Genomic DNA, 24,756 nt, shown 5'->3' with positions numbered 1-24,756 from the left:
TGTGGGCAGTCCGAGCGGGCGGCCTGCGAGGCGGAGGGGGCGCGGCGGGAAGAGGAGGGGCGGGTGGGACGCGGCTGCAGGGCCGGCTGAGCTCCCCTTGGCAGCCGGCGCGGCCTGGAGCCGGGAGGGGGGCGCCTGGTTCTCATCACGCGCGGCGGGCAGGGCGGGGGACGAGGCGCCGGCACAAAAGGCCGCCGTCGCGCCACCGGGACCCACGCGGGGAGCCGCGCTCCGACCCAGGCGGGGACCTCCGGCCGCCCCCGCCCGCCCCGCCCTGCCCGCCCCTGCGGCCGCCCCTCGCTGGTGGCGGGGCCGCACCGCTGCCTCTCTCACTGTCTCCAGTCTCGGTTTCACCGTCTCTCAGGCACCTCCTCTCCCGGCCTCTCCAGCCTCCCCTCCGAGATGAGGCTGGGATCGGCGCTCCGGTCCAGCCCGCTCCAGTGCTAGGCTGGGCACCGGGCTGCACCAGACAGACGGACCCGCGGACGGTTGGACTGCCCGGCGCCCAGGAGAGGAGAAGCCGCCCCCGCTGTCACCATGGTAACGCCTGCCAAAGTCTGGACCACCTCCCTCTGTCTTCTTTTGGAGGGGTCCTCGCAGACCCCAACCTTTTATGCTCAGACGACCCTTAGAAGCCCACCAGGGCTCTGCTTAAATGCCGCCCCCCGCCCCCAGCAGGGGTAGTGGAGGCGGGGGGAGGTTGCAGAGACCCATCCCTGGGCGATGCCTCCCTCTGCATTCTGGGCCTCTGGCTCTCCATGTGCAAAGTGGACGAGTAAGACGGGATGACTTGTAAACTTTGATATTGCCCCATCCCACGGCCCAAGTCAGAGCTGTAATCCCGGCTCTTGGGCCGTGGACCCAACTTGGGGTGGTGCTGCATTTCAGACGTGGGGCTGTGCGTCAGACATGCCCACTGTCCGTCCCCACACAGGTTTGGATGGGGGTGGGGGTTAAAGGCCCTCGGAGCACAGTCAGGCGGTGCAGGGCAAGCAGAGTTAAGGGTGAGGAGCGGAGAGGAGGAAGTTGCCACCAAAACTTGGGGTGTTTTTGCTATTTCAGACTCAGGGCAGGAAAGTCAGCTATGCACATTGCCCTGATCAAAGTGCTCCCCTGGGGACTGGGTGGGAGGTAGGTCTAGGGGAGCGGGGAGAGGGCAGTGCCCACATACTGTGACTTCCTGGGCTGGCACCTCAAGGTTGGGACAGGCGTGTGCGTGCCCACGCCCGCGTGAGTGTGTGTGTGTGTGCGTGCGCGCAGAGAATGAAAGAAAAGTCTGTTTTCAGAGAATCCTAACCCCTCCAGACAGGCCCAGGAGCCAGGGCAGATTCACACAGATCGCAGGGGTGGTGGGATTTGGGAAAGGGCTGTGAAGACAGGCCAGGGCTTTAACCCCTTGACTGTTGAGTGTGTGTGGGTTTTCACTGTGTGCACATCACCCACAGAAGATTTCTGTGTAGCAGTGGTTCTCAACCTTCCTAATGCCGCGACCCTTTAATACAGTTCCTCATGTTGTGGTGACCCCCAATTTCATTGTTACAAATTGAACATAATTAAAGCATAGTGATTAATCACAAAAACAATATGTAGTTATGTATGTGTTTTCCGATGGTCTTAGGTGACCCTGTGAAAGGGTCATTCAACTCCCAAAGGGGTCGCGACCCACAGGTTGAGAACCACTGCTGTATAGCGATGTGTATACACACACGCACACACACATACACACCAAAACATGCTCCTACTGACGCACACAGCTGAACACATGTGCCCTCTCATGTACAGGCCTTGTTCTCCTGCTCTCTCATACTGCTAAAATAGGGGCACACACCTGTGTACACACCATAGACACACTGCAAAAGCAGGCTCCTCAATCCATACACCAGCAGGGCAGGGGTATGCGTATATTGCCGTTGGAGCTGTTTGGCAATAATCATAAGCTAATGTTATTCACTGGGCAATGTACATGCAGGAGCTCCTGTAACTCACACCAACTCTAAGAGAAACCTGCTGGTATTGCTACTCCACAGATGGATACCTGGGAATCGGAGGGCTTAGGTGGCTGCCCACAGTCACCCTGCCAAGAAGTCAGAAGTGGGACAGCATGAATTCTGAACCCAAACTCGGCTGTCACAGCCACCCCAGAGCTGTGATGTTTGCCAAGTGATGTTTGCCAAACCTTACCTGGTTTTGGACCTAACTTAGTTATTATTTTTAGAATCCAGAAACTCCTTGCTGAAGCCCAGACCCTAAGATCTGGGTAGTCCTCTCAAAGAATGAGCAACTTTTTCTTCTGAATGGGAATGAAGGGCAGATCTCCTTCCCACGGTTGTCTTTAAGTATTAAAGGTTGTCACCTGCCCACCTCTCTGGCCTCACCTCTATATTGCAGACACTCTGACCTTGGTTCAGAGCCTCTTATGTTTCGTGTTCCCTCCAGCCACCGTGCCTTTGTACATGCTGTTCTGCTGGGCGGAACTCCTACCTTTAGTAAATCCCATTCATGCTGTACATCTCCACCCAAATGTCACCTCCTCAGGAAAGCCTTTCCTGATTTTCCTGACTCTCACTGTATATCTCTCCTTCGTGTCACTGACCACAGTTGTAATTTTTGTGGGATGCTTTGATTAATGGCAATCTAATGTTCGGAAACAGCCCAGTGTCAGAGCATCTTAGGATAAAGGAGCTTAAGGTTTATTCAGTCCAATATTTCTGTAATTTTAGTATCATCAGAACCATTTTTGCATATCCACTGACTGGATATAGCAAATAATAAAATATACTACTTATCATTTGCTCAATATTTTTATTTATATAAATTTACTTTTTAAACCTAAAAATATATTTAAAAAGGAAATTTTATGTCATGGCCATGAAAAATCAGTATCCCTTGTCATAGACAGGAAGTAATTGGGGGGAAAAATACAAGGAAGGCAAATCCATGTTAGAAAATTCTGGCTGGATGAGGCTGACTGTGGATGACTCCAAGCCCCAGGACTGCTTTCTTGCTGTTAAAAGGAGTAATGACTAAGTGTTGACAGGTGTGTAAGATATACTGGCACTGAACTGGGACTTTCTCTTTGGTGTCATCAAGAGCACCAGAAGAGAACTGGAGTAACCTCTTTATTGTGACTTCATTTTGAGCTCATGCCCTCCCCAAATCATCTTTTGGACCACCTGTGATCGTATTGTACACTTTGAGAAAAACTGCTTGAGTCAATTCAATTTATTCCCCCAAAACACCTACTGTGTGCCTGCCAGGCCCAGCGAGAGAGATGTGTAAGCCCTGGGCAGGCCCACTCACTGAGAATTCTAGGCTGCATGCTGGGCGGTGGGAGTCCATCTCTTTGCCTGGAAGCACCTGTGTCGTGAGAAGAGCTGGAGGTGGAACAGGGCTCTGAAGTGTGGGAGGGAGCTTGCCCAGGGCCAGCGAGGGACACCGTGCTTCCCAAAGTGAGGCACCTGGGTCTTCAGAGGGGAGACTTCATTTTATTACTTATTTTTTTCATGCTCTTTGTTTTGATTTTATTTTTCAATTACAGGTTGTGTTCAATATTATTTTGTACTAGAGGCCTGGTGCACAAAAATTTGTGCACTTGGGGGGGGGGGTCCCTCAGCCTGGCCTGTGCCCTCTCACAGTCTGGGACCCCTCGGAGGATGTCCACCTGCTGGCTTAGGCCCACTCCCCGGGGGATCGGGCCCAAGATGGCAGTCAGACATCCCTCTGGCAGCCCGGAAGCCCTCAGGGGATGTCCACTTGCCAGCGGGGAGCAGGCCTAAGCTGCAGTCGGACATCCTTCGCGCTGCTGAGGAGGCAGGAGAGGCTCCCACCACCATTGCTGTACTGGCAGCCATCAGCCTGGCTTGTGGCTGAGCAGAGCTCCCCCTGTGGGAGCGTACTGACCACCAGGGGGCAGCTCCTGCATTGAGCGTCTGTCCCTGGTGGTCAGTGTGTGTCATAGTGACCAGTCAGTCCCAGTCGTTCTGCTGTTATGGTCAGTTTGCATATTACCCTTTTATTATATAGGATAGAGGCCTGGTGCCTGGGTGGGGGCCAGCTGGTTTGCCCTGAAGGGTGTCCCAGATCAGGGTGGGGGTCCAGCTGGGGTGCCTGGCCAGCCTGGGTGAGGGGCTGATGGGTGTTTTCAGGCTGGTCACACCCCCTTCAGGGTGGGGGTCCCTACTGGGGTGCCTGGCCAGCCTGGGTGAGAGGCTGATGGCTGTTTTCAGGCTGGTCAATGCCCCCCCCCCAAAGTGGGGACCCTGACCCCATGGAGGTTTGGCCAGCCTGGGTGAGGGGCTGATGGCTGTTTTCAGGCTGCCACACCCCCTTTAGGGTGGGGGGGTCCACTGGGGTGCCTGGCCAGTCTGGGTGAGGGGCTGAGGGCCATTTTCAGGCTGGCCAAATCCCCCAGTGACGGAAGCTCCCAGCCTCTCCTTTTTTTCTTTTCTTTTTTTTAATTCTGGGATTTATTTACCTTCTATAATTGAAACTTTGTAGCCTTGAGAGGAGCTCAGAGCTGGCCAGGGCGGGCAGGAGGGAAGCCTCCTGCTCGCTCCAGCTCTGTGGCCACAGCTGGCTGAAAGCAGGTATCTGGGGTTTATTTACCTTCTATAATTGAAACTTTGTTGCTTTGAGTGGAGCTCAGAGCCGCCACGGCAGGCGGGAAGCTTGGCTTCCTCCATCACTGGGGCAACCAAGCCTCCTGCTTGCTCCAGCTCCGTGGCTGCCGGCTGCCATCTTGGTTGGGTTAATTTGCATATAGTCGCTCTGATTGGCTGGTGGGTGTGGCTTAAGGTGTAGCAAAGGTACGGTCAATTTGCATGTTTGTCTTTTATTCGTGTAGATTAGTTTCAGGTGTACAGCATAGTGGCCAAATAATCATATACTTTACAAAGTGTTCCCCCTCGTATTCCAGTACCCACCTGATACCATATATAGTTATTACAATATTATTGATTATTGATCACCTAGCCTCCCAACCCCCTTCCCATCTGGCAGCCATCAATTTGTTCTCTGTATCTATGAACCTATTGTTCATTTATTTTGTTCTTTAGTGAAGAATTATTTTGTTTGTTCTTAAGTGGAGTCATATGGTATTTGTCTTTCTCTGTCTGCCTTATTGCACTTAGCGTACTACCTTGAAGGAGAGGCTTTAGATGGCACTTAGATGACCATTTTTTATTTTACAGCTTTTCATCTTGATGAGTGTTAGGAAATAATCCAAATTAACATACACATGTGATCATAGATACAAACAAATGTATTTAAGTTGAAAATTAATTGACCAAAAGATGAGTGTGAAGTAAATAATAAACAGTAAATGAGGACAGATGAATAGCAAGAGAAACTCAGGCTCGCAGCATGTGGGTGATGGGGAAGCCCTGGCTAGAGTGTGAGGTGTTAGAAGAGTAGGAAAGGTATGCTGGGTGTAGACTGATGGGCCACCAATGCCAGGCCGAGCTGCTAGGCAGTGGGGAGCCACTCAAGGTTGCTGGGCAGTAGAGGGTTACAAAGGCCACTGTGGTGGCCAATGGAAGCCTGGTGTGGTGTCAGGGAGCTTGGAGAAGAGGCAGAAGAGGTGGTAGTTATCTGCACAGGTTCATGCCCCAGCTCTACCATTAACTGGCAGTAGAGCCTATAAATGGGAATAAAAATACCCATTCAATAGGCTTGTTTGGAAGATGAAATAAAATAATATACGGAAAGTGCTTCGCATAGGCTTGACATAGAAGGCTTGCTCAGTAAGAAGAAACTGCAGTTACAATTGTTATTGCCATGTAGTTTGGGTGAGAGGTGGTGAACCCTAGGGCAGGGGCAAATGGCTAGGAGAGAAAGGGATGAGCAAACACAAAACTAAGGCTCAGAGAGGTGAAGTGACCTGCTCAAGGGTACACCAACGGGACATGACAGGGCTGGGCTTGAACATGGGTAATCTGACACCCACTTGCTTCTCGGTTTACTGTAACTCTGGAATGTTTTTTCCAGTTTCTGAAAGCTTCTTTTTTTTTTTTTTTATGAGAAGCCAATTCTCACTCATACCTCCACCCACACAAAAATAAGGATTTCGGGCAGAAGTTTTAGTTGGAAGTGAGCAAGAACTTTCTGGCAGCCAGAGCAACAGGATGCTGGCTTTAGAATCTCCAGCCTGGAGATTCAGAGGAGTGTCCCACGTAGTTGAGGCTGGTGGTCACAGCCTGGCACCTACTGGGTGTATCTGGTTCACAGATGTGTTTGTTTTGGCCAACCTTTAAAAAATTGGGAGGTTTTACTAAAATATCAATGGATCATAGGCTAAGGCAACCCTCGGCTAAAGCTGATGAGATGAGGAGTGTGCTTCAGGCCCCACTACTCCCTATTGCCTCCCAGACACCGATGATGACTGCTGGGGCCATTCACCAACGTGCTAGAAGGCCTGTCTCCTCACATTTGGCTCATTCTGGCTTCCACGTCCCCTGTCAGGCCCCTGTAGGCATTTGCATTTGTGGCTGCTGGTTTAGGCTCTCCCTGGGTCTAATTATATCTGAATTCTAGAATGGCCCTGCTGGAACGGCGCTTGGGGAGAGATAAACCCAATGTCCCCATTAAAAGATTTTTTTCATCAGTTTTTTATTGATTTTTAGAGTGAGAGGAAGGGAGAGAGGGAGAGAGAGAAACATATATGTGAGAGCAAAACATCAATCCACTACCTCCTGCATGCTCCCTACCGGGAATCAAGCCTGAAACCCGGGCATGTACCCGGACCCAGAATCGAACCGGCAACCTTTCGGTGCATGGGACAACGCCCAATTAACTGATCCATACCAGCCGGGATACCAGTGCCTACATTTTACACATCGGGAAACTGATGCCCAGGTCGCCCAGTGAGTCAAGGATGTAATCCCACCTACCCTAGGCATTTCAGCCCTGGTGGGGAGCAGGCGTTGAGGGCAGCCTTAAGACACTGCCCACCTCGGCTTTTCTCAGTCCTCTCCCTTCCCAAGCTAGGAGGTGCCGATGCTAAGAGATACTAAAATTTTGCCTGTTGGAGCAAACGATAAACCTGGACATTTAAGAAAAGTTCAGCCACATCTCAGAAGGCCCAACTAACAACATCTGGTGAGACCATTTCAAAAGAGAACCAGCCTTAAAAACACACACCATCGCACTTGTATTTTCCCCCAACGATTATAAAAGCCCTACAAGCTGGATACAGAATGTTTGGAAAATCCAGTGAAACTACGAAGAGAATTAAGATGGTGCCTCTCCCCTTTGCAGCCCTCAGGGGGAACCACCGTTAACACTCTTTGATGGTCTCTTGGCTCACACACCGTTTTCCACAGTGGAGAGCAGGCTGTGTGGGGATTTCTCTTTTAAAACATTCCAATAGTCAGAAGAGTGGCTCCTCCTGGGGTGGGGGCGGCCGGGGAGGGGGCCTCTTTTTGGGGTGGTGGAAGTCCTGTATATCGATGGGGGCAGCAGTCACAGGAGTATGTAACTACCCTGTGCACTTCATGTGTGTTTATTTTACTATATACAGATAATCCTCAGGATTACAATCATAATAGAGGCTCATTACAAAGACATTGAGACAGAAGTATACAAAAACCTTCCCCTTCTCTCTCCCCTTGCCCAAATGGAACTGCTGGGGGCCCATCGGCTCCGTACGAGGTCCCCGGGTCAGTCCAGAAGGCCCGTGAGCATTGTTAGGTGCCAGCCCCGTGGGCTGGTTCGGCCTGTCCCCTTGGGGGCTCCTTCCCTGGCCTGGGCTGCAGGGCGGGGCTGAGGCTGCACACCGCTCTGGCCCGTCTCCCTTCTTCCCTTCCAGCGTCATGCTGTCTCCTGCCTGGGCTCCTGCCGAGGAACAGTTAAAGGCCCAGCCGGGCTGCGCTCACGGAGAAGGAATGGAAACGGGTCGATTAAGTTTCATGGAAATCATTTGGAGGGGCCCACGTCTGGACGGTGGTGTTTGGGTTCCTGTGGTCCCAGGCTGGGCTGCCAGGTCGACTGTGGATGGAGAGTCGCCAGCTTTCCTTCCTGCCGCCGCCCGGTCCCCTTCGCGGCGTGCTTCCCCCAATACATGGACAGCTTATGAGCCCCTGGGGTTCAGGCTGTGGCAGGTAACGCTCTGGCCAAGAGCTCGGAGTCCTGCTAACTTGGAACATTCTTCCTCGTTACTGGCTGCCCCTTAAATGGTTACCGTGTGTGCAGGCAGCTGAGCCAACTTGTGAAAGCCAAGGGCGTCCCAGGCTGCGAGCCTTGGTCTGCGAGAGGCAAACAGCTTTTCCAGGGCCCGTTGGGAAGGCCACCCCTGAGGCTGGCGGCTGCTGGTGGCCCCAAACTGACCAGCATAAGGACCGGAGAGGAGGGCGCACTTGGTTGATCTGGACTTGGGTTGGATTCTGGCTCTGTCTTCTCTGTGGGAACTCGGGCAAAATCAGCCTCAGTTTCTTGATCTGAAAAATGGGATGTTTCTGCTTAGCCCCTAAGATCTCCGTGTGCCTAAGCAAGTGAGTATGAATAGAGGCCCTGGTGCATAGTAGACGTCTGGACACTGTTGTTATTCTTGGGGTGACGGTAAGTGGAAGGGACCAGGAGGGGGAAGATGTCTTTACACGGAGGCCAGGACTTGAGCTTCGTCTGACAGGATGAGTAAAAATAAGTAACTAATAACAGTAGCAGCAGCAGCATTGCCTTTGACTTATCCCAAGATCCCCTACATCTGTTATCTTGTATCTCCAGGTCAACCTCTAAGTGAGACAGGATAAGAACTAGAATCCCTACTTACAGATTTGGAAACTGAGGCACATCAAGGAAGAGATGGTTTAGCTCATTGCTTCCAGAGGCTGGGATGCAGACCACAGCTGGGGCACAGACTGGAGCTAAATGACATGGAATGGTGTGTTGAAAGTCTGTCCCTTCTGAATTCTCTGATCTCCTGAGGACCCAGAGAGAACTCTGCCTGTCTTTTACCACCTTCCTAATGCAGGACAACCTTTTTTTGGAAGAGAGAAAATTATTGAGCCTTTAGGAAGTGACCAGCTGTCTCTAGAATTTAATGGCAGTATTTGTTTTCATTATTTTTTTAAAAAATATTTTCTAGCCCTGTGGGTCAGTTGATTGGAGTGTTGTCCCATTTCCAGGTCAGGGCACATGCCCAGGTTGTGGGTTCAGTTGTCAATTGGGTTGTGTGCAGGAGGCAACCGATCAATGTTTCTCTTTCACATCAATGTTTCTCTCCCTTTCTCTCTAAAATCAATAAAAAAACAACAAAAACATATCCTCAGGTGAGGATTTAAAATTTTTAAATAATTTATAGAAACAGAGCAGTAAAATAATTTTACATAAGAACTATTTATTATTTAGTTGTTATAATATTTATATAAATATTTTTATATAAGATATATGCTATAGTTATTATAATAATAAATATAAACATTTATATAAATAAAATAATATAAAAACCACCCAATGCATTGCTGGTTTATTTTTGGAGTTTCATTGTATTTATGCCAGTTGATACAGATTTTTCCATTTAAAGTGATGACAAAATAATAACTGTAATATGAACACAAAAGTAGCAGTGATGGCTGTTGCTTAATGAGCGCTTACTAGGTGGCCATCCCATGCAGAGAATATGTTTATTTTATCATTGAATCTCCTTCAACTCTTTTAGGCAGGTACAATTTTACCCATGAGGAAATTGAGGCAGAGAAGAGTTAAAAAAAAAACACACAAAAACTTGCCAGGTCACATGACCAGTAAGTGGCAGAGCCAGAACTTGAACGTGGGCAATCTGGCTGCATTCTCATAACCAGTATGGTGACACAGAGTCTCCATTTAAAATACAATTATGCAAGTCTTTAAAAAGTGAGTGGGTTTGAAAAAAACAGTAAGTGCTAATAGTAAAAATGGCTAGCATATGCTAACATTCATGAAGGTGACAGTGAATGACTAAAGTTCCAAAAACAAAATGAAGCAAACTTAGGCCAACTCCATGTGCACACGAGGAAAGAGGCCCAGAGAAGGAAGGCAGCTGCCCCAGGTGGCACAGTGATGTGGACCGGGGGCCAATGCCCCAGGGAAGGCGGGTGGTGTGGGGAGGGCCTGTGGCGGGGGACGTGCTGCTTGATCGACTTAGTGTGTCTGTGCTCATGGATATTAGACGTGGCCCTCTAACTCCCTATGCCCGTTCCCACCGCCATCGTTAGGAGTGCACGGGCTGGGGATAAACCACTGTTGGAGCTTAGCCTTGCTTGGGGGGGAGCATTGGAAGAGGCTTCCAGGCCAGATGAGCCAACCGGTCTGCCAGATTAAAGACCCTCCTCCCGCCCTAATGGGTTTGGCTCAGTGGATAGAGCATTGGCCTGCGGACTCATGGGTCCCGGGTTCGATTCCAGTCAAGGGCATGTACCTTGGTTGCAGGCACATCCCCAGTAGGGGGTGTGCAGGAGGCAGCTGATCGATGTTTCTAACTCTCTATTCCCTCTCCCTTCTTCTCTGTAAAAAATCAATAAAATATATATTTTAAAAAAATAAAAAAATAAAGACCCTCCTCCCCCTCAGTGTGAAAACACCCCCTCCTGGGCACGCGCACTTTCGGCATCAGGTACCTGAACTTACTACCAGGACAGTGCCAGGTGCCTCTTTCCTGCAGAGCGGGGGCTGTAGGCACCCACTCATTCATTCTACGAGCAGTGATGGGGCTGTCTTGTGCCCAGCACTGTGTGGGCACTGAAGACACAGCGGTGACACTGACATTTGTCTAAATGCCCTGGGCGAGTGTTCCCTGTTGTACAGCCTCCCGGCATCTTGCTGGGCTCGAGAAATGCCTTCTTCCTCCTCCCCTAGGGCCCAGTGTTATTTCCCTGTCTCCAGGGACCCCTACTATATACATGATGATTCTTATTTATTCTCCTCTTCCTATACATTCCTCGATAGATGGCCTCGGAGCTGGGGAGCCCAGAATGGCCTCCATATGCTTCTCAAAGGTTGAAAATCATATCCATGGATTCTGTTATTGTATCTGGATGGAAACCTCTGCCCTTGTCCAACTTGCCTATGTTACAGATGGAAAAACTGTGGTTGAGAGGGGAACATTTGGTCCCATTTTCCACAACGTTTACTGAGCGCCTATTTGGTGCCAGGGACTGAAGACCCTAGAGCAGTGGTTCTCAACCTTTTGGCCCTTTAAATACAGTTCCTTATGTTGTGACCCAACCATAAAATTATTTTCGTTGCTACTTCATAACTGTCATGCTGCTACTGTTATGAATCGTCATGTAAATATCTGATATGCAGGATGGTCTTAGGCGACCCCTGGGAAAGGGTCGTTCGACCGCCAAAGGGGTCGCGACCACAGGTTGAGAACCGCTGCCCTAGAGCAATAGGAGCCAGTGCCTGCTGTGTCAGTGTCTATTGCTGCTGAAGCAAATGATCACAAACGTAGTAACTTAAAGCAACGAGAGTCAGTTGTCTTGCAGATCCATAGAGCAGAAGTCCAACGGGGTCTCCCCGGGCTCACATCAGGCGTTGGCAGGCTGCGTTCTTTTCTGGAGCCTCTTGGGAGAACCTGCTGTGTTTTCCAGCCTCTAAGAGCCGTCCGCATTCCTTGGCTCTTTCTCCATTGTCAAAGCCAGCAGCGTCGCATCTCTCTGATCCTTCTTCCACGGTCACATTTCCCTGTGGCTCCTGCCTCTTCTGTGCCTTCCTGCACTTTTGAGGACCCTTGTGATTGGATTGAGCTCACCTGGATAATCCCGGATAATCTCCTTATTTTAGATCAGCCGATCATCAACCTTAATTTCATCTGCAGCATTCGTTCCTCTTTGCCCTATAAGGTAACATGTTCACAGGTTCCAGAGACTCGGCTATGGGCATCTTAGGGGGCCCTTATTCTGCTTGCCATTCCTGTTCTCAGGGATCCTGGAGTCCATTGAGAGAGTCAACAGTCAGTGTGGGAATTGCTATGACAGGGGCACCATAGAAACCCAGAAAAGGGGACACCTGACCCAGGGGGTACGGGGGCAGGAGGGGGGGCAGGGAAGGGGTCAGAGAAAATCTCTGGGAAGAGATGACGGTGGACTTGAATCTTGAAGGATGAGGAGTTAGCCAGATGAAGAGGGAACAGAAGTGGAAGGCATCCTGGGGGAAGGAACAGCATGTGCAAAGGCCTGGAGGTGAGCGAGGGGATGCGTGTGCCATCCTGGCAGATGCATGAGAGGGGCAGTGAGGCTGGAGGGGAGACCAGAGAGGCGCACAGTGGCAAGATCACGGAGGATCTGGATGCCTGGAGGCTGATGGTTTCTGAAGGCACTGGGGAACATTTAAGGTTTTGAGCAGGAGACTGAGGAGGTCAGGCTTGCGTTTGAGAAAGTCGGGAGTCCTGGTAGAGTGGCTGGAAGTGAGGCTGACTAGAGGTTGGAAGACAATGAGGAGGTGATTCAATGGAACAGGTGATGGGGACCTGGGTCAGGGCGGGGTCAGGGGAGCAGAACAGAGCAGAGCGGGTGTGTTGGTGAGCTGTTGGAGGCAAGAAGACTGTACGGGTCATGGCCAAGGGCTGTTTGTGGGCAGGGGAGGCAGGAGGAGGGGGCAGCATGATAAGCAGACTTCTTGGCCTAGCAGCTGATTGGATGGTGGGCTCATTGCTGATGTGGGGACACAGTGGAGGAGTAGGTTAAGGAAGGTACTGAGTTGAGTTTAATATGTTGATGGTCTGTGTCTGATAGACCTCTAGGGGTGGTCTCCAGAAAGCAGCTGGATATACGAATCTGGGACTCATATGTTAATTATATAGACTTGGATCAATTAGTTATTGCTGTGTAACAAACCACCCCAAAACTCAGTAGTAAAAAACAGCCACTTATTATCACTCAGGCACTTGCATACTGACTGGGGTTGTCTGATCTAGGCTCAGATTTGCTGGTAGCTCAGCTTCAAAATGCAGGTCTGCAGGTCACCCAGGTGGTGGGATTGGCAGATGCTGACCTCCCCTTTCCCTCTGACCCTGACCTGGATGCCTTCCTTCATTCCTCCATTCCACCTTGGACTAGAGAATGACATTTGAGCAAAGACCTGCAGGAAGTGAGGCAATGAGGATGTCTTGAGGAAGAGTATTCTAGGCAGAGGGAACGACCTGTACAAAGGCTCTGAGGTAAGATGGTCACGAGTGGAGGAACAGGAAGGAAGCCAGTGTGGCTGGAGGAGGTGAGTGAGGGGAAGGAGCAGGAGAGGAGGTCAGAGAGTTACAGGGGCCTCAGTCATATGGGGCCTGGAAGGTCATGGGAAGTGGCTTCTACCCTTGTAATTACTGCTTCTATCACTTTTATCCTCCTCTCCTGTGCCCCCAGGACCCTCCATCCCTGGACGCAGCCATCCAGAACGCCCTGGCAGGCCTCTACCCACCTTTTGAGGCCACAGCACCCACTGTCCTGGGGCAGGTGTTCCACCTCCTGGACGCTGACTTCCGGGGAGACGGGCTGAGCTTCCTCCTGGATTTCCTGATCCCTGCCAAGCGCCTATGTGAGCAAGTCCGAGAAGCAGCCTGTGTAAGTCCCAAAGGATGCCCTCCAAATGGAGCAGGAGGGCCACTGGACCTTTACTCTCTGACATCCAGGAACCCGTTGTATTTGCACTTTCACTAGCAGGGAGGAAGGCGTGGATAAAGGGTCGTGTGGGTTCCCCGGCCCCCAGGAGCCTGCCTTGGGGTTGGCATTGTGGGCATTGCCAGGCTGCCTTGGCTGAAGTAGAACAGCTTCAATAGAAATAGCAGAGAATGTTCCAGACCTTCTCTGAAGCCCTTGCGGTCTTTCTTCCCAGATCCCTTCAAACCTAGATCTCAGGGAGGCAGCTCCTGAGGCAAAATGGAAAGAAAAGTGTTTTAGGCAGGACTCATTGACTGCAAATGATGGGTCCTTCCTCAGACAGGGCCTCTGACCCAAATTTATCCACCGATCAATTTCCTTAAGGACCTTCTGTCTCCGTCTCTGCTTTTCCTTGCTTGCCAGCGTCATTCTTAGAGGATAAGTGTTCCCGCAAGGCTGGAACCCAGGACCACTCTGGGTTCAAACCATCTCCTGGAGGGGAAGATGAATTCTTTCCCATCAGCTGCAGATAGAAAAATTGCAAGGAAGGATCCTGATTGGCCAGGCTTGGGTCTTGTGTCCATCCCTGGACCAATCACAGCAGCCAGATTATATAAGATTATCGGGGAAGGCTCTGGCTTAATAGATGGGGAGGAGAAGAGAGCATGAGTCAATAGGGCAATCCTCATGGATAATGGACTTGCTAACTAGTGCCTAGAACTCAAGCTTTTCTCTCTTGGACCAGTAGGTTAGCAAGTATTTTTAAGGTCAGGGCCAAGACCAGGGTGAGACAAGAGGCATCGAAGGTACAGCATGTCAGAGGCACTCACTCTCAGGGCTGTGCGAGTTGTAGGACCCTGACAGCGGGGCTTCCTTAGATGCTACATCCTCGGCACCTCTCTGGCCTCACCTTAGCCCCCAACCTGTTCAAGATTCCTTCTTGGAGAGGAAAGGGAGCAGTTCCACAGGTGGGGTTTTCAGGGTCAGGTTCTCTGACATCATCCCCTTCTCTCTGCAGGCCCCCTATGCACACTGCCTCTTCCTGCATCAGGGCTGGCCGCTGTGCCTGCAGGACAAGGTTGTGGTCCACCTGGCCCCTCTCAATCCCCTCTTATTGCGCCAGAGTGACTTCTACCTTCAAGTTGAGCCTCAGGAGGAGCAGTCTGTCTGCATCATGATCAAGTGCCTCTCGTTAGACCTCCGCACAGTGGACACGAAGCCTGTTCCCGTGTCATCCTACCCGACACTGTTCACCCAGGAGTGGCTGGAGGCCTTCAACAATGACTTTGAGGGAAGTCCCCTACACAACTGCCTGGTAGCTTCAGAAGAGGGGATTGTTCCTGTGCCCTGGACCAAGATAACCAGCCCAGAGTTTGTGGATGACAAACCCCAAGCAGTGACTGTTCTCTCCCAGGCCTGGGGTTCCCTTCAATTAGAGGCACTGGATTTGAGTGGCCCCCAAGAGCTGCACCCGGCCAGGTCTCCAGGCAGCCAGGTACTGCTTGGCCAGAGCTTGGCCAAGGGTAAAGACGAGACATATGAGATTAAGTACCCTGGACTTATCAAGGTGGAGCAAGCCAGGCCTGGGGAGGTGGCCTTCAGGATGGACGATGTGGCCAGCCAGAACTTAGAGGGAGAGTATGTGGCTCTCCTGGACTTTTCCCAAGAGAGCAGAGGAGAGCCTGTGAGTAGGGAGGTGGACACATCCCGTGGGTGTCCTACTGGGGCACTGGAGGAGCTATCTGGAACTAAAGAAATCCCTTTGTCCCAAAGCATGCTGCCTCTCTCGGGGGCCAGTGGGGGGCCTCCCCTGGGAAAGTGTGCTTGCGCAAAGCCAGCAAGCTTGGAGGAAGATCCCTGCGTTTTGAGCCTGAGGAGAAAGGTCAACCATAAAGCCCCCTCCCACAATGTAGAGCGCCAGCCCCAGGAGCCCTACCTCAACGTCCTTGAGAACCCACTGCGCTGTGCCTCTGGCCTCAGGACAGGTGTCTCAGAAGAGTCAGCTGCCTCCAAGAGGCAGGGACCTCTGGGAAACCCAGAGAATGTGGTCCAGCTCAGGCCTGGGCAAAAACAAGCATCCTGTCCCCAGCTGTGCCCAGCTTCTCCTGCTGCGCCAGCCCTTGAGACCAAGATGGGAGAGAGGACCAAACAGGGAAGTGGGAGACTTCCCAAGCCCATGACTGGCCCTGGTCGAAACACTTCCTCTTCCAGATCCCCATCTCTCGGACTCAAATTCTCATTCTTGAAGGGGCAGAGGCAAGCTCCCGTGCACCCCGAGAGAGCCTCGCTCCAGCATGACGGGCCCTGGAAGGTCTTGTGTTCACTCTACTCTCCCAAACCCAACCGAGCCAAGTGCTTGGAGAAAGGTAAGGTGTCCACTTGCAGAGCTGGACAGGGGAACTGTTCTCTGACCAGATCAAGTGACAAGGTGGTGCAGGCTGTTAGGTGCAGCCAGATACCCACCTGGCTGCTCAGTCTCAGCAGTTCAGAGAATCGGGTGGCATGTCAAGAGGCTTGAAGGCTTCGGTTCTGGAATTGAGCAAGGGGTTATGACTGTGTTTTGATGGCTTGAGTCCACACTCCAGGTTGGGTGACCTTGGTCAAGGACTTCATTTCTCCAAGTTCAGTTCTCCCTCTCTGAGCAATGGGATCTCACCTGCCTCACAGAGTTGGGTTTTTTGTTTGTTTGTTTGTTTGTTTGTTTTAAATATATTTTTATTGATTTCAGAGAGGAAGGGAGAGGGGGAGAGAGAGATAGAAACATCAATGATGAGAGTCATTGATCAGCTGCCTCCTGCAAGCCCCACACTGGAGCTTGCAACCAGGGCCTATGCTCTGACCGGGGATTAAACCATGACCTCCTGGCTCACTGGTTGACGCTCACACACTGAGCCATGCCAGCCGGGCATCACAGAGCTGTTTTGAGGTTCAAAGAGACATCAGAAGGCAGGAGCTTTGCACAAGCCTGGCACACAGTAGGAGATCAATAGTTGTAAGCTATCATTCTCAGCCAGAAGGACATTCCTCTCGGCCCCCGCTACCCGCCCCCCCCCCCCCCCGGGAAAATCCATCTTCTGCTTAACACCCTTTCCTTTGTTGTTGCTTTTCCCCAGCTGGAACAACTCAGACCGAAACATCTGGTCCCGCTGCTGACTCAGGCCCACTGGCTGGAGGAAAGGCTGGTTTCCCAGAAGCTTCTACAGAAAGGGGCCCCACTCTGGATGAGGAGCCACCAGGGCCCGAGCCCAGGATCGGGGCTCTGAGTATGGAGATCATCCACTCCCGGATAGCATGCCTGCCAGGTCCTCAGGATCATAGGGGCAGGTGGAGGGGGAGGGTATGTGGGGGGCGGGGGGGGGGTGAGGTCCCTGGGCATCCTCACATGTTGGTGGGTGTGGGGGAAGACATGGAAGGCTCTGGAGATCTGTGTTCTGGACTGAGCTTCAGTTTTCTCATCTTTCCAATGAAGATGTTGGATTATACAAAGTGGGGCAAAAGTAGATTTACTGTTGTTCATATGGAAAATAATTAATAAATAATAATACAAAAATAAACTCTGTGTCTCATGTACTCACAACTGTAAACCTACCTTTGCCCCACCCTGCATAAAAGCAATTTCTAGGTATCCATCCAAATATTCATCCATCCATCCATCCACCTAACCACCCACTCACCCATCTATCCATCCATCCATCCATCCATCCATCCATCCATCCATCCATCCTTCCACCCACCCATTCATCTACTCATGTACATACATTCTACTTTCAACAAGGCAGGGAAGGTGTTTGTCTTAGGTCAGATTCCCTAGAAACTGAGCCAGAGACAGCGATCCTATTGAAGGTTACTCTCAGAAGGGGAGTGAGGGAAGCAGGTCAGGGTGGGGGAGGAGCTAAGCAAGGATGTGGCCTGATCCCACAGAGCTGGTTCCATCTTAAGGTGCAGGCAACTGGCCATTTGTGCGGGCATCTGTTGGTCATCAACCCGGGCTGGTCCTGGGATGGGAGGCAGGATGAGCCCAGGCTCCAGTTCAGCCGAGGGCACGTCTTCAGAGAAGAGGGCATCTGTGAGCCATTTACAGCTGATACGTATGGTCGTGGGAAGATGAGTGCCCTGACTTGATGAGGGGGTCTGGGCGGGGCGTTAACAGCATCCGGCACAGAGGGCATTACCATTTCTGTTTAATATTCATTCACCTTTGCAATTAGTATTTGCTGAACACCTGCTGTGTGTCAGGCCCTGAGCTTAGCACGGAGGATTCAGCAGGGAGCAAGTCTGATGTGTTCTCTGCTCTCAAAAAGTCTCTATTCTAGTGGCGGAGAAAATTCAACAGGTTACTACAACTCACTGTAAAAAAACTTGTTATGATGGGGCCACACAGGAGACTGTGGGAGGACAGATCCCATGAGCTTCACCCCCAGGGTGCCCAGGACAGAGGGAGTCCAGAGGAGGGGAGGCTACCGCTGCATGGAGGAGGAATTCCGGGATGACTTTTCTGAGGAAGTGGCTCTTGAGCTGGGTTTTGACGGATGAATAAGAGTTTAGAATTAATGGATGGGGGTGGGGGTAGGGGTGGGGGTGGGGGTGGGGGTGGAGGTGCGGGTAGGAAGGGACCAGTGTGGGCAAAGGCCTGGAGGCCACAGAGAGGTCCCAGTACAGAGGGTTGCACCAAAGTTCTCACTGCACATGTGTGTCCTCTCTCCTCCAGGTGGTCGGGACAGGGCTGGGCGGCCCCTGCTTCTGGTGTCAACCCCCCAGGGGGCCTGGGAGGCACCATGGTGCACAGCCTCAGAGGTCACCAAGCTGCTTGCCTACCTGTGCACTGTCCCCAGGTAAGAGGCTGGGCTGGTTGGCCACTCCATCCTTCCAACCTCTCAGCCCAGGGCCTAGGACAGGGCACCCAGTGGAGAGGCACCATACCCTTTCATCCAGTCATCTGTTCCCAGAGCCAGTCCCCAGATGGTGGAGACAAAGCAGGACACACTTAGTCCCCGCCAGCGGGATCCCGGGCTGGTCAGGGAGACAGACGATGTGCCAAAAACTGACCCATGGGCAAGCAATTCTCCGGAGCGTTAGTGTGGCGAAGGCCCCAGAGGGCTGTTGTAGGTCAGTGGTTTTCAAACTCGAGCTTGCATCAGAGCCCCCTGAGGGGCTGCTAAAACAGCGCTGAGACCCGCCTCCAGAGTTTCTGATTCAGCAAGTCTGGGGAGGGGCCTGAGAATTCGCACATCTAACAAGCTTTCTGATGATCCTGATGCTGCTGGACTGTGGACCACCTTGAGGACCACAGTTGTAGAGTGAGAGGGGTGAGTGGACTAATTCCAATTGGAACATCAGGGAAGGCTTCCCTGAGGAGGTGGTAATTGAGAGCGGACATCTGAATTATAAATATTCGTTGAACAAACGGAGGGCGACTAAGTGAATGAATGAATAAATGAATGAGAGAGTGAAAGAATGAATGAGTGAGTGAGTGAGTGAGTGATGAGTGACCCAGGCTGATTTCTAACCTCCCACCCCACCATTTGGACTTCATGTTGGACTGGCTAGGGAAGAGGTACCATTCTTTCCTCTGAGTCCCAGCCCCAGTCAGATGGTCTCAAAAGTGATGTTTGCTCAGGGCTATGGGTATTGACCCCAACCCAACCTAGCGGTTCTGTTGCTAGGGGCGGGGGTGGAGGGACTGATGGAACCTTCTCCGTGCACTCCACCCCATGGAAGGCACCACCTCCACCAGCTGGCCACTGAGATTTTTCTTCCTTTTGTCCAAGGTGGAGTGGCTTTTCTGACCTGACAGGGAGATGGGATCCCCTTTTCAGTGCTGAGAAGTGGCCAGCGTGGTACACAAAACCCTGCAATCCCACTAACTGCTGTGTGATCTGGGGGCAGTAACCTCCCCTCTCAGAGGCTCACCTGAAAAAAAGGGGGGGACCAAGTGTGGGCACAAGAGGTGGGGGTGAGCTGCAACGTAAACTGTGGAAGACGGTGTCCTCGGGGCTCCTGTGTGCTGGGCTTGCTTTTCTCTCCTGCGTTGAATCAATATTGCTGGGCATCTGCTCTGTGCCTGGCTTCATGCTGGGACATTCTAGGGACCCAGACGCTCCTCACATTGAGTCCTGTGCCCTAGGAGCCTCTAGGCTGGTGGCTGAGGCAGGTGTGGGAACAAACTGCTCTCCCCTGAGGCCAAAACTAGTATCCCCATTTGCAGACGGGCAATGGACTCCCAGCTAAATGGAACAGCATGCCCAGGTGACCATGCACCAAGGCAGTGCCACAGCTCCACCCCACTCTGGCACCCCTGGCTCTGTCTGTGAACTGGCTGGTAAGGCTTGAAGGCAGTGGGTTTATTTTCTCAACCTGCCTGATGGTCAGAATAGCCAAGGGCACTTGGAAGCCCACAGATTCCCTGGCCCCACCTCTTACAACCAGATGTCTGGGCGGACCAGGTGGGCCTGGGGCTGAGGGATGAGAGAGTGAAAGAATGAATGAGTGAGTGAGTGAGTGAGTGAGTGAGTGAGTGAGTGAGTGAGTGATGAGTGACCCAGGCTGATTTCTAACCTCCCACCCCACCATTTGGACTTCATGTTGGACTGGCTAGGGAAGAGGTACCATCCTTTCCTCTGAGTCCCAGCCCCAGTCAGATGGTCTCAAAAGTGATGTTTGCTCAGGGCTATGGGTATTGACCCCAACCCAACCTAGCGGGGTCAATTTTAACAAGTTCTGACAATTGGCCAGTTTGGGAAATCCAAGGTGATTGCTGAAAAGTGCGATGTGAATCAGTTAGGGTGTTTCGGCTGCAAGTAACACATTCCCATTTAAAATGTATTATCTGGTAAGGAAATGTACCATTCTGTGTCTCTGCCTTATAGCTCTTTGTAAAAACTTCTTAAAGGAGAGACTTCTCTCCCTGAAGTTCCCCAGCAAACTTCTCATATTTCATTGGCCAAAAATATGTCACATGACCCTTAGTGAAACCTATCATTGGCCAGAGGAATTAGATCCCTACTGTTGGCCCCAACTAATCAGAAACTAGCCCCTGTGGTGGGGGGGTAGGGGGTGGGGGGCATAGTCATATGGTGGAACTTGGATTCTTGAACAAAATGAGAGTTCTGCCCACACAAAAGGGGTAGGTGAGTGCTGGGTGACTTGCCCACTGCAAATGGGATAGTGCTTATAGTTTATGATTATTAGGGTGTAAGAGAGGGTTGTGTGAGGTTCTGTGGGAGCATTGAAGAGAGAGCAATGGGCTCTGGAGAAAAATCCAGGAGATCTTCCTGGAGGAAGGGGCATTGGATCTTAGTCTTGCAGGATGAAGACTACCAATTAATTAAAGCTCCTAGCAGCCAGTTTCCCTCACCTTCCACTAGGTCCTTCCCCCTAGAGGGCCTGGTTTACCCAGCAAGACTGCCAGTTCTGTTTACCACCCACAGGCCAGAAGATAAAACCAAGGGGCTGGCGGTGGTGATAGATGCCAGGAAGCAGCCTCTACACCCTGTCCTGGTCAATGCCTTGGAAGCCACCCAGGTGAGTGAGAGGTGGACAACATCAACCTAGAAAGTCTTGGGAGCACCAGGGCTTTCTGGTATTCATGCATGGAGTCTGGGAGCTCAGAGTTGGGTCCAGGCCCCCAGACAGGGACTCCTCGTTGCAGCTAGCAGAAACCCCAGCCCAAACAGGCTGAGAGAGGAAGGTTCTTCATTGGTTCACGTGACTCCATAGTCCAGGAATTAGATCCAATGTCAAGTATGGCTTGATTCGGGGACTCAAATATGTCACTCAAATATTCTCTCTCCATTTCTGGCCCTGTTCTCCTGGGAGGGTGCCCTTCTCAGCCAGGCCCCTCTCTTCGTGGCAATCTGGCTCCCAGAAGTTCTGACTTTACATGGTCTTGGATTCAAGTCCAGTAGGAAAGAGTGAGAGAACCTTTTCCCAGAAGTCCCAGCAAAAGTTGCTTTGTGTCTCCTTAACCCTGATTGGCTCAGGTGTCAGGAAAATGCAACACACTGATTGGCTTAGACTTAGGTCACCGGGACCTCAATAACTGAGAATAGGGGAGGGAGGAAATCCCTCCATAGCTGGTATGGGCAGCAGAGTAAATAGAATTTTGGCTTAAGCTCACCTCAGGATCTGATCTCCTCCTCCTCACTGTATAGATGGGGAAACTGAGGCCCAGAGGGGATGGATCATCTGGGAAGTTTGCAACCCAGCTTGGACCTCTTGATGTCCAATGACACCCTCCACACATACCCTACAAGGGTCCCAGCCTTGCACACCCCCCCCCCCTCCCTGGCCCTGTGACCTATTTGCTTGTGTCTTAGAAGGGAAGCTCAGGGGCTCCGTGAAGGCCTGGGCAGAGCAGCTCCGAAATGCTTCTTTTGTACAGGCTCTGGACCCAGCCTCCATCCATGTCATACTCTTCCTGGGGGAGAAGGAGACTGCTCTTCCGCTGGAGACATTACCTGACGTCCAGGTGAGGGGCAGGCAGCGTCAGCTGAGCAGAGAGGAGGTGTTGGGCTTGCACTGAGCTGGGCTGAAGAATTGCAGACATCCCGAGCGAAGAGAGGCCCTGAAATAAGGTCAATACATACAAGGCCCACGAGCACAACTCTGGGCCCTGCCCCTGGCAATCCTCGCAATGCCCGGTGGGCACCACCACGTGATCGAGAGCTGCACATGCAGGATACCTTTCTGAGAAGCTTAATCTAGCCAAACCCTCCCCACTTCCTTTGCACCTGGGGAAACTGAGGCCCACGGCCACACAGCAAGCTGGAGGCAGAGGTGCCTTTTCCTCCCAGTTTTCCTGTATTTCTCTCCCTAGTTTCTCTGAGTATCTCAGCCTCAGGGGCAGAGTTGATTTGGACTTTGCAGGAAAGAGCGCGGCAGCTCCATTTCTCTAGAGCCAGGTACCACAGCCACAGTGCTCTGCCCTGCTTCAGGAGATGGTGTTAAAGGGCCCCTCCCTCCTGGTTTGTGACGGGCACATTGTGAGCTAGAGAAATGCCTTCCAAGCTAATGTGCTTACGAGTCACTGGTGGATTTTGTCCAAGTGCAATTTCCAATGAAGTCGTTCTGTTTGGGGCCTGGGACTCTGCATCTGCAACATGCTCCCAGGTGGTGCTGGTGCTGCTGGTCTGTGGACTGCACTTGGAGGACCAGCAATAACTAGTGGGCCCCCAAACCACAAACCTGCCCAGCCCCTAGCTTAGGTGTCTGGAGCTGTTCCCAGCATAAACCTCCAACTTCACTGCCTGGGAGAAGCAGTCACCTAGTCCCTTCTCCATGTCTTAGGGGTTGCTGCTAGGATTTGGTGACCTTTTGCCACAGCCTCAAGAAGGAGACGGCACCTTGGTGGGTCACCAGAGAATGGTACAGGATTACAAAGAAATTAGGGCCAGCTTCAGTCAATTTGTCTGATTGCCTGGAGAGCTGGGCTGGGCAAGAGCCGAGCTCAGAGGGAGCAAGTGCTGTGATTGATTAATGATGTCTGCCTTGGGCACAAGGCAGCAGAAGGGTATGGCAAATGTTGTTTATTTGCTATTCCTCACCCAGGGTCTGGTTCTGAATTTTGATTTTTCAGAATTCCCAGAGAAAATCCATTGCCCAGAAAGCAACTCTTACAGGGGCAGACTCACCTGTGCGAGGTGGAATGGTGCTGGGGCTGGGATCTGGACAGGACCTTCTCAAATATCTGTCCCCACACCGAGTCCCCGGTCCTCCTGACTCACTTCTTTTGTCTGCAGGTGGAGGTGCTGACCTCCTTAAAGGCCCTCAGCCACCACGTGGACCCCAACCAGATGCCCACAGCCCTGGAAGGCTCCTTCCCCTACTGCCACAGCGAGTGGGTGCAATTCTTCCAGGTGTCTACCGTCACAGCCTTTAGTCCTGTACCCTCACTCCTTCCCTTCCTCCCTTCACTATCCTGCCCATGGATCCATCCACACTGTCAGGTTCAAAACTAGTCAGTCAACAAAAGTTTAAAATGAAGGTGCAGCATGGACTGATCGAGAGCTCAGGCTCTGGGGCCCGACTGCCCGGGTTCCAATCCCAGTCCGGCTGTGTGACCTTGGGTAACTTATATACCTTCTCTGAGCCCACTTCCTCGTCTATAAAATGGGGTGGGTAATCATAGTCGGGGGTTGTTGTGAGCAGTAATTGAGTTAATGGGGGTAAGGAGTTTAGAAGAATGTCTGGCGCATGCTAAGAGCTGTCTGCATCAACTGAAAATAAATACAGACGTCTGCTCTGTGGACCCACACCTCGGGAGCTCAGGGTCTGATGGGGAAAGCAGACGTGTTCCCTTTTGTAAGAGGGAGGAAATAAGGAAACCGCCAGCGAGGGGCTCCTTTCCCGTGTGAGCTCAACTCCTCTGGCCCAAATTAACACCCGGACGGGGTGGCTCACACAGCAGTACGCAGAAGATTACCAGCGTAAGCCGCGTTGGAACCCCGCCCAGCAGTGTCCGCCAGGGCGTTCTCTAGACCAGGGCTGCTCAATCTCCGCGCCGCCCACATTTGGGGCCGGATCATTTTTTCTTGAGAGCTGGCTTGTGCATTGTGGCATGACTAGCACCGTCCCTGGCCTCTGCCCCCTTTGACCATGACAACCAAAATGTTTCCAGGCATTGCCAATGTCGCCGAGGGGGCAAAATCACTCCCCGCTGAGAGCCACTGGTCTATGCGAACAGCTTACAATGCGGTCCTCTTCTTTGAAAAATCACGTCTGTTTAAAAATAGGCAGTGCGTTCAAAATTCAAGTGGGGCACAGGGTACTGAAAAATCTCCTTTCCTAGCGTCCCCTGGGCCCCAGTTCCCTTCTCCAATTAATCGAGTGACTTTCAAACTACATTTTTGTTTTAAAACCTTCCCTTTAAATGAAATCTTACCTATAGACCCAGGATAGAAAGCTGGTAAAGAGGAAGACTAACACTGATCCTCACAGCAGCCTATAAGGCAGGAATTACTGTGATCCCATGTTACAGAGGAAGAAGCGGAAGCACAGAGAGGTTAAGTAACTTGCCCAAGGCCTCACAGCGAGTAAGTGGGGAGCTGGGCTGAAGCGGGACCCAGCAGAGCATGTCGCCCTTTGCCCTGCCCACTCTCTCCCCCTGCCTTCCCCTCCTCCGAGGTATCCCCACTGGCCTGGCACAGTGCCGGCCTGTCTTTTTTCTCCCTCTCTCCTTCCCTGCATCGGCGGTTCT

The 24,756-nt window shown here is 51.8% G+C and overlaps 1 protein-coding gene across 1 annotated transcript in view; it reads left to right on the top strand.

Moving 5' to 3' along the window:
- The first annotated feature begins 300 nt into the window (after nucleotides 1–300).
- KIAA1755 (KIAA1755 ortholog) overlaps nucleotides 301–24,756 on the top strand; it is a 34,540-nt gene continuing 10,084 nt past the window's right edge. Inside the window, exons 1-8 of the mRNA XM_059706124.1 lie at nucleotides 301–540; nucleotides 13,329–13,526; nucleotides 14,581–15,928; nucleotides 16,676–16,864; nucleotides 18,271–18,394; nucleotides 20,990–21,083; nucleotides 21,943–22,029; nucleotides 23,300–23,416. Of these exons, the coding sequence (XP_059562107.1) occupies nucleotides 538–540; nucleotides 13,329–13,526; nucleotides 14,581–15,928; nucleotides 16,676–16,864; nucleotides 18,271–18,394; nucleotides 20,990–21,083; nucleotides 21,943–22,029; nucleotides 23,300–23,416 (2,160 nt within the window). The 5' untranslated portion in view covers nucleotides 301–537. The remainder of the gene's footprint in view (nucleotides 541–13,328; nucleotides 13,527–14,580; nucleotides 15,929–16,675; nucleotides 16,865–18,270; nucleotides 18,395–20,989; nucleotides 21,084–21,942; nucleotides 22,030–23,299; nucleotides 23,417–24,756) is intronic.

This window comes from Myotis daubentonii, chromosome 8 (genome assembly GCF_963259705.1).
Source record: "Myotis daubentonii chromosome 8, mMyoDau2.1, whole genome shotgun sequence".
Lineage (NCBI taxonomy): Eukaryota > Metazoa > Chordata > Mammalia > Chiroptera > Vespertilionidae > Myotis > Myotis daubentonii.
Note: the sequence above shows the minus strand (reverse complement) of the source record. Positions and strands in the feature narration are given on the sequence as shown.